At 47.0% G+C, this 9,802-nt stretch overlaps 1 protein-coding gene across 1 annotated transcript in view; it reads right to left on the reverse strand.

The window, feature by feature from the left end:
* ATG4C (autophagy related 4C cysteine peptidase) overlaps window positions 1–3,213 on the reverse strand; it is a 45,210-nt gene extending 41,997 nt beyond the window's left edge. Inside the window, exons 1-2 of the mRNA XM_044676723.1 lie at window positions 3,138–3,213; window positions 882–965 (exon numbers count right to left, since the gene is read on the reverse strand). Of these exons, the coding sequence (XP_044532658.1) occupies window positions 882–965; window positions 3,138–3,213 (160 nt within the window). The remainder of the gene's footprint in view (window positions 1–881; window positions 966–3,137) is intronic.
* Between the last annotated feature and the right edge of the window lie 6,589 nt (window positions 3,214–9,802).

Consider the following 9,802-nt stretch of genomic DNA (forward strand, 5'->3'; position numbering starts at 1 on the left):
GTTGGATGAGAGCCCATCTAATTAGTCCATCAATATGTGGATCTTGGATAAGCACTACAGATGGATCATAAACGAAGGTCAGAATTGAGCAGGAAAAGGACCTCCAGCTTGACTTCACTTGGGCAATTTCAAGGTGCTTCTAATAAACTGCCCGCTCCCTCCAAACCCCTTCTCCTTAGCATCAGTGCTCCCCAGGGAGCCCTCGATGCCTGGGGACCCCGAAGGGTCATGGGAGGATGGACAGATGCTGTGGAGAGGCCAATGGGAGAAGAGCCTGCAGGCCTTGGCAACTCAGAGGTCCACAGTGACTTGGGAGTTTCAGCCGAGTAAGATCAGAAGCCAGACTGAAAAGGCTGTGAGTAAATCCAAGGCCATTTGCTGCAGGTTTGTCTCCCAAGCCCTGGACATCCTCCTCCTACTAGAAGGAGGCCTCTCCAGCACTCTGAGCCGGCTTCCTCTTGGGTGTTCTCTCACCCTGTTAGACTGTAACTCCTTGAGGGCAGGCATTCTCTCTCTTTTCCCTTCGGTCTCCCCAGGACTTTGCCCAGAGCCTGGCACCTTGCTGGTGCTCCATAATATTTACTGCTAGTCTCCAGAAACAGGTCAGGTGCTCTGAAGAATGCAAAAGAAACCTGAAACTTGGACCCTGCCCCATAGACTGTCACTGAGATGGAAAGAAAAGAGAAAACATTTGAAATGGCAGCAGACAAGAGAAGGCAGCAGGTTATTCCCTGAGAATTGTTACTGACAAGTATAAATAATGAAGAAAAAGGGCCAAAATCAGATCAGCAGGAACAATAAAAATAATTGAAGATAAGCAAATATTCACAATGAATTTCTAGAAAACATTTCCAATCTGTTTACAAATTTGGGACTCTTACCTTCAGACTTGAAATGATAACATTTCCCCAGCAATAATACTGGTGAATTTCTGCTGAAATACGTCTTTGTTTTCAACACCCAGCCTAACGAGAGAATAAAAAGAAAAGGCTTCAGCATGAAAATATGGCGAGTTAAAAATTATAAAAGCATTCTTCTCTGCCCAGCTCCACAACATTAATTGACAATTATCACTCTATGTGTGAGAAGGAGGAAAATATTTGAACACAAATCAAAACAAAGGTCCTTTGTGCCCATTTGTTTTCACTAAAATCAAGTGTTTAAAGAAAGCCACACTGTACCAACAAAGAGAAAGTGGAAGATAAATAAATGGGCCGTAGAAAGGGCCCAAGAACTTGGGCAAATTCTTGAACAAGCCACATTCCGATGAAGTACTTCAGGGCACAAAGGGACTAAACAAGCGGTCCAAGATAAATGGCCAGCACCAGTCCACCAGGCCAGACACCCACTTCTCTCTGTGCAGCACAGTCTGCCCAGCCCCCAGGGCACCCTCACATTTTGTCCCACAAGACCATCCCCCAAAACAACTGTGGGCATTAGAAACAAGGCTCCTCTTGCCAGTCACTGTCCCCACTTAAACACAACACCCCGCCACGTCCTCCTCAACCCTACCTATCTCTGCCCCTCTGGAAGTCCCCAAGTCCTTCTCCTAGCCTAGCCTCCCTCTCTCCCTCTAGGATCCGGCCATCCTGGCCTCCTGCTCTCCTCCCTGCACAACTGCTATTTCCCAAGCTGGCCGCCCCATTCCCCAAATGCCTTCCCTTCTCACTCTTGAAATCGCTTTCTTCAAATCTCAACATTTCCTGGCAGGAGCCCTTTCCAGGCCCCTCAGCCTCCTTTGCTGCCCCAGTGACGAACCTTCTCTCCAAAGCCCCTTCTCTAATGAAGATACGTCCTGGGCATCCCTGCTTACATGCCCGTCTTCTCTGCCCCCAGGTCCTTCCTTTGCCGCCATCCCTCAAGAGCCCCGGACGTTCACCCTATAAAATGTTTCTCCCTGGACCAGCAGGCTCTGGTGGCTGCCACCTTCTAGAGCTGGGTGATCCCCCAGCGCCTGTCTCACTCTCCTGCCCAATCCGTGCCCCGTCCTAGGGAACTCCAACAAGCAGGCCGAGCCCCAGTTCCCCAGGCCCTCCAAGCTCCTCCATTTTCTCAGTGCCAGGGAAAATTCCTCCCCTCCATCTCGGCCTCGCACAGGGATGGAGCTCGCCATCAAGGACTCCAGTGCCCTGACCAAAGTCTCTGACACTCTCCCTGCCCCGTCCTCCTCCCGTTCCACCTGTGCCTGTGCCCAACCCCTACTGAGCCAACTCCTTGCTCTCCCTGTGCCTCTCACAGCCTCCTGGAGCCTCCATCTGCTCTGATTTCACTTTCTTCCCTCTCGTCTCAGCCCTACAATGAGCCAGCTCCACTCCACCAGCTCCCACCCAGCCCTGTGGTCCTGCTCTTCTCCCCTCCTCTGTGCCACCTCATGAGCTGGGAATGGAGGCAGAGGCCACCCAGAACTGTGCAGACTCCTCTTGACGGAACCTTCAGTGCAGCAAGGCAGCCCTTCGAGTGCTCCCTAACGGACCCCGAATCATCCCCGATGTTAGTTTTCCATTCTCTTCTCTCCCCAAAGCTCCCTTTCTTACTTTCCTGAGAAAACAGAGGCCAGAGAGCAGGCCCTCCTCCTCTTCCTCACCCACTCGAGCCTCAAGCATTTATTGGATGCCTCCTCCATGCCAGGCACCGTCTCTGCCATCATCCCCTGAGCCCCTTCTCCTTGCCAAGGCCCTCTGCTCCCCTCCACAGCCCTCGCTCCGGGCTCTCCAGCTTCTCTCTGGTGCCTATGCCAAAGCCTCGTGGATCCCACCGAGAGCTTCGGCAGCACTTGCCCTTAGAGGAAAACGCCTTACACCAGTATTTCCCCACGTGAAGTAGAACCTCAGTCAAACAATAATCGCTACATTTACGTGGCACTTCACAGTGCACAGTTCACACACGTTATCTCCTTTAATTCTCCCAACAACTCTGTGAGGTTGTTACTATCATACTTTTACAGATGGGGACGCTGTCCGCGGAAGGAAGAGCTTAAGCTCACACAGCCCAGAAACGTCCAAGGAAAACGTTAATCCTGTGTCTTTCTGAGGGAGAATCAAGGCCTTTGGCCACTGGCTGACTTGTTTAGGTGGATTACAAACGGCATCAAGATTTCTTTAGGTTTAAATCACTCACTATAATGATCATAAACTTACTGTATTTCATGTTGTTCCATGCTGACATAAACTTAGTTTTCAGCTTGTCGACTTCATCCGATCCTGAGGCCTCCATGTTCAACTAGAGAGAAAGCCATCCCTTGGTTGCACTCTTCTGTGGCGGCGCGTAGCTTCCTTGACAAACACAAGAGAGCAGATACTCATAAACATGTCTCTCCAACACACGTGCACGCACAGATACATACGTGCACACACACATACAAGCAGAGTAGGCGATGCCAAATGTCCTCACGATATTTAAATAGTAAACACGGGGAGGAAAAGAGCCATCAAAATCTTCACTTTATAGAAACAGAAAGTGATCATATGTTCTATGAATATTTAAGTATGAAAACATTTAATTCCAAATACACAACAATAAAATTATCACATAAAGGCAAACAAAAAATCTCCTCCAATAGCTCTCGACTGTACAACAAACCCGGGTAGAGTATGTAGACATCCTCCACTCTGGGGCTCATGAGCTACCCACAATTTTATTTTATTTTATTTGTATTTAGAGAAGGCTAGTGGAATCCCTATAAAAAGATAGGTTATTTTCAGAATGGAATCATTTACTTATACGAAGCAGATTACTGTTTTCATAAGAATGTGAAACTTTTTTTTTTAATCAAAGCATTTCTTCACATTCCCCAAACTCTCCAAGACTGAAGGAGCACTAACTGTAAGACAGAGTCTCTGATTTGAAAACAAGACTTCTTGGAGTTTTCAGAGACAATTCAGAACCAAAGCTAAGAGCAAGGGACATATTGTGAAGGGAAAATAAATTAGATCTGAAAATACTCGCAGTTCTTTGCAATAATACATAGTTAACTTTCTATGGAAAGAATATTTCACAGAACATTAACCTTTCAAGGAGATAAAGATCTCCTCAAAAGTATTGATAAAATTATTTTTCTAACATACAAATTCTAGTTTATTTATATTTACTTGTTTATATTTATTCTCTTCTACTACAACGTGCAATTAAAACACTTCTTATGCTTTTCGTTTTGTCACAAGGCTCCTTCTTCGTGGCCTTCAAATAGGGCATCCATTTTGTAAGAAAATTGTTCATTCTGATCCGTTTCAGAATATCGGCAATGGCAGCCCCCACCTTTGCTCTCTCCCAAAGCATTTTACTTAGTAATCAAGTAGAAAGGAAAAAAGAGGCCGGGGGAGTGACACAGAAAAACTGATTCCCAGAAATCATCCTGTAAAAATTTGATTGTCCACTTACATCACCTCATATGATCAAGATAATTCCATAAATGATTCCTGTTAAGTGAGCATTGGAGAATAATAAGAGCTAATAAGAACATTTATAGAGGACTTTTAGGTTTGCAAAATGCTTCAAATATACTCATTCATTTCATGATGACTCTGTGAGGTGGGTGCTATTGTTTCCACTTATGGATGTGGAAAGGGAGGCAGCAAGGATCAATGACTTGCCCAGGATCACACAGCAACAGGACTAAGAAGCAGACCTTGAACTTGGTTCCTCCTGGTGCCAAATTAAACACTCTCTTCACTATGCCATGGAAAGGCTAGGGGGCAGAGTGAGGACCCGTAACTCCCCTGGCAGAGGGCACCCCAAGGGAGAAAAGTCCTCCTGGGATGCCGGTGAGCAGCTCCACGCCACCCCTGGCGCGCTTGCTGAAGGCGGGAGCTGTCCGGGCCGGCAGCACCCCTGGACACCTCTAAGAAGCAGGCTGCCCCAGAAGAGTTTCGTGCCTGAATCACTAAAGACAGCCCGAGGACTCCGATTTACAACTCGAGCCCAACCAAACTGCAAATGTTCTCCGGAGAATCCCCGGCACAGCGACGGTCCCAAGGATCACGTGTAAATACATCGCTGGGAACTTGTACGGGAAACCAGTTTTTCCTTCCAAATGACGGTTCGGTTTCGAGGCTGGCCCGCAGCAGCCTATGGAAGTGACCGGCTAAAGAGGAGAAATCGGACCCCAGTGTTGCTCTAATGCTAACCAGCAAAGGACAGCAAAGTAATCAAATACAGCACTAGGCTGTCTGTCTTTCTGTGAAGGAAAACCAAGTCTGGTGGGAGGAAGATGAAGAGGCAGGTGAAGGCTTCCTGGGCCTTTAAGCCCAGCTGAGGACAGCACCGGAGCTTTGCCACATCTGATCTCATTTTCAAACTCTCTTCTTTGAGAGGAAAACAGCACCCCAGACGTCTACCAGCCACGCTAGACAAAGGAAGATGGTTAACGGAACATGTGAGTAAAGCCAAGAATAAGGAATGCCTGCAGTACTTCTAGCCCAAAATCAGGGATGGAAACCTGGAGGAGGGCAGTTCTCCCGCCTGGCCGCCGGAAAGCAGCCGCCGCTCCGGGCACTTTGTTTGCTGTCCAGAACAAGGACAAGGACGACCGTCTCTGGGCAGGAGGGGATTGTGGAGAGGGAACGAGATGGAAAGGAAGCAGTGGACGGTCATTTATCCATCTAGGATCACAACTTGGCGTTCACAATTCAAGCAGTACATATATGTGGGATTTTGGTCCACTAGAAATTCCTAAATAATCCAAACTTAGTTACTAGAAAGGCTCTTTGAGCTGTTTTAGAATAGTGTTGCGGGCCAGATCCACATTCACCTTCAAAGCAGGAAAACGAGCTTTCACCCCCCAAAATTTTCAATTTGTTTTTTATTAATGTCTTCTTTTTGTATCACCACAATTTCTCCCAGTAACCCTCCCTATCCCCCTCCCAGAGAGCCACTCCATTTAACAAATAGTACGTTCTAAAGACAATAGACAGAGTAGAAAAACATCTTTGTGAGTGATTCATTGAAAAAATCTGAAAACATGTACGATGTACAGCTGTGGGCCTTACATGGGCCCTGTCTAATCTCCACCCTTCAGGGAAATGGGAAGAAGAGAGGCGAGAGCTCCCGACACTTCCTGCCTGCCTGGCCTCTAGCCTCTTGCAAGAGTGGGAAGTGGGGGGGGGGGGCACGTTGGCATCTCTTGCTGGGTCTCCGGCCTCTTGGGGCAGAGGGAGCTCCATTCCATCATGGCATCTCCCAGGGCAGAGGGGTGGGCAGAGGGTCCTTCCATCAAGCTTCCAGCCTGGTCTCCTGCCTCAGGGAAGGAGAATATCACCACTCCTTCTGCTCCAAATTGCTCTTCCTTCATCTGAACTGCCCCTGGCTCTGAAAAGATCCCACCTTTCAGTCATAATTCTGCCGAGAATGAAAATCTCCCTAAATGTTTCACTTAGCAGATACCCACCAATAAATGTTGCCCCTAAATGTTCAGGAACTCTGAAATTATTCCTTGCCACTGGGGGCAGCTGAGTGGTTCAGTGGATGGAGAGCCAGGCCTAGAGATGACAGGTCCTGGGTTCCAATCTGGCTTCAGACACTTCCTAGCTGTGTGACTCTGGGCAAGTCACTTAACCCCCATTGGCTAGCCCTCACTGTTCTTCTGCCTTAGAATACACAGTATTCTAAGGTGGAAGGTGAGAGTTTTAAAAAAAAAATTACTCCCTGCCAATGGGCTTTCCCATGTTATCTCAATATAACAAAGCTCTCTCCCAGGCCATCACCGCTGCACTAGCCATCCTCTCCTCCTTTACCCATCATAACCTCTTGGTGAACCAGTTCCCACATGTGTTATAAAGAAAGGCAGTTCTTATAACCATCCTCCTAGTGTCAGAGGTGCCCTGCCAAGCCTCAGCCTTGAGTCAGTCACTCCCACCCTCCCTGCCTTCCCTCCCACACACGTGTTGCTGAATGAAGCAGAGAAAGGCACAAAACCATCCTGCCAGGGCCCACTGGTCATTTACACCCCAAGGCCTCCCCCTGGCCCTCACTGCTGCCAGGCAATCCCTCTGGCCCTCCTTTATCAGCTCTCTCTTCCAAACCACCCAGGGCTCTCCCTTGTGCCTCCTTCTCTCCTCTCCTCATCTCGTATCCCTCCTACGCCTTCTGCCACGATGTCCCCTTTAACCATGATCTCACGTGAAGCCCTTTCTCTTTGCCTGGACAAAAGACCCGATTTTATCCCATCTCCTCCTGAAGGTTGCCCACTCTGTCACTGTCACTCCCACCCTATTCCTCATCTTCCATCTCTCCTCTGCTCCAAGGTCCTTCCCTACTGCCTCCAAGCACGTCCACATCCCCCCTTCCTCCAAAGACCCTCACCTTCTCCTTCCATCCTCTCCTGGCTTTATAGCTAAATTCCTAGAGAAGGCCATCTCCCATAGAGGCCTCCATCTCGTCTTGCCCTCAGCTCACCCACTGAAAGTCTCAATTCCCTCCCCATCTCAGTTCACCCTTCATTTGGTCACCAAAGTGACTTTCCTAAAGTGAGCTCTGATTGTGTCACCTCCACACTCAGGTATTCTGAGTGGCTCCCATCACCCCCAAGACCAAATTTTAAAGGTGTCTAATTGGTGTTCAGAGCACATCACACGTAGCTCCCCACCACCCTTCCCATCTCATACTCTGCATCACTCCACACTCTTGGATCCAATGCCATCGGCCTCCTCACTGTATCTCAGACCAAATACTCCATCTCCTGACCTTCTCCCTCCTCATCTCCCATCTCTGACTTCCTTCAAGTTCCAGCTACAGTCATCTATCTTCTACAGGAAGCCTTTCCCAGACCCTCTTAATTCTAGTGCCTTCCCTCAGTTGATTATTTCCTTTTATCTTGCATATGGCCTGCATGTAGTTGTTTGCACACAGGCAAACCCCTTCCAGGGGACTGTCCTTTGCCTTCATGTCCCCAAGGCTCAGCACAGTGGCTGGCACACAGCTGCTGCCTGATAAATGCTTACTGACTTTCCACTTCTATAAACGAGTGTGGTGTATCGATTCCTCTTCTTTTGAGGTGTATGATCATTGTACAACATTCGCTTTTGATCGCTCAGTGGTTGTTCTTCCCCTGCCATCACTGTGGTCACTAGGTATGCCATGGTACTAGGTATGCCGTGGTCACTAGGTATGCCGTAGTCACTAAGTACGCCGTGGTCACTGGGTATGCCATGGTACTAGGTATGGTGTTTTCTTGGCTCTTCAGACTTCACTCTCTCTCAGGTTAGATGGATCTTTCCGAGTCTCTCAGTATCCACCACATTTGTCATCTCTTCCATTGGAGTAACATTCTATTACATTTATACACCACGATTTGCCTAGCCCTGCTCCATCAATGGGCATCTACACTGATTCCAATTCTTTGCTATCACTTAAAGTGCTTTTGTAAATACCTTGGTGTAGAGTGGAATGTTCTTCTTTTCAATGGTCTTTTTGGAGTATGAGCCCAAGTCAAAGGGCATGAATTTGATCCCTTTATGTGCATAATTCAAACTTCCTTTCCAAAGTGGTACTGATTCAGAGCTCCACAAACAATGCACTAATGTGTCTGCCTTCCCGCAGTTCCCCCAACACTGACTTCCTGTCTTTCATCATCTTTGCCAATTTTCAGGATGTGAGGTGAAACCTCAGCATTATTCTGGTTTGCAGTTCTCTTCTTATTAGTGACTTGGGGCATCCTCTCATAGGTTTGTAACAGTTAGCAATTCTTCCTTTGAGAACTAACTGTTCATATCTTCTGGCCATTTATCTACTGGCAAATGACCAAAGTACCAACAGATCTGTGCCCAAAGGAGGGGGACAAACAGTTTTCAAAAAAGACCTGCTAATAGCACTACACACATGTTGTTGTTGATCTTGAATTTCAAAGAGGACCAGTGGCATCATGGGGGCCAACTTGTTGAGTTTAGCCCATCTGCCCAGATGATTTTACCAGGGTGCAGCCATTACACTGCTATAGCTTCTCAGAGCCAGAGGGGAGAAATGGACAAAAGGAAGACACGAAAGGCGGATGAGTTGCCCTGAAAAGGGCTCAAAAAGTCCCGTCCCCTCCTCCCTCTCCCCCCACCCTCCCCCGTCAGAGTGGGTAACCTTTTGAGCTTGGTGGGTCAAAATTCACCAAAAAAACCGAGCCTAACTCGGGTAGTTTGTCACTTTGAGAAAAAAACCATAATTTCATGATAGTTATAGTTTAAATAACAAAAATGTATCATTGTTAATATATAACTGTATTTAATAAACCAAAATAGATAAGTTAATATAGGTAGAATTGTCCTCTAGAGTGCACAGAGTATCTACATTACACTACAGCAAATGTTTCCTCCTCGGCATGCAGCCCCGTACTTCTCTGTATTGTAGTATAGAGAGAGAGGGGTCATATAGTTTTTTCAAGCTTTGGCTGAGTTCCAAAAGCTGTTAGGAGTTTGGAATCTTGAGGAAAGGACAGTTGATTAGGGTCTCCCGTGGATGGAGGTTGTCTGATCAGCCAAGCTGCCTCCTTACCTAGCTGTAGTATTGAAATTTAGCCTAGCTTTGATATATTTACTTAAGAAATTATTATTTTGGATAAACCCTTTATATCTTCCTTTCCTAATATTATTTCCTACCTTCCCTCCCTTACCTTATATGTCTGTGGAGTTAATAAGGAGAATAATTAGAGAGGAGTTCAAATCTGTGAAGGGTTAATTGTTATTTGACAGTATTAGATATAAAGAAACTAGTCAGTCATTTTTTATTCCCTTTAGTTATCAATAGTATTTTGTAAGTTGAGTTAAAGGCTGGTCCTTACTCAGACTCCATCTCTGACTCCCTTCCCCCACCTGAGGTTCCTGAG

The sequence above is a fragment of the Gracilinanus agilis genome, chromosome 4 (genome assembly GCF_016433145.1).
Source record: "Gracilinanus agilis isolate LMUSP501 chromosome 4, AgileGrace, whole genome shotgun sequence".
Lineage (NCBI taxonomy): Eukaryota > Metazoa > Chordata > Mammalia > Didelphimorphia > Didelphidae > Gracilinanus > Gracilinanus agilis.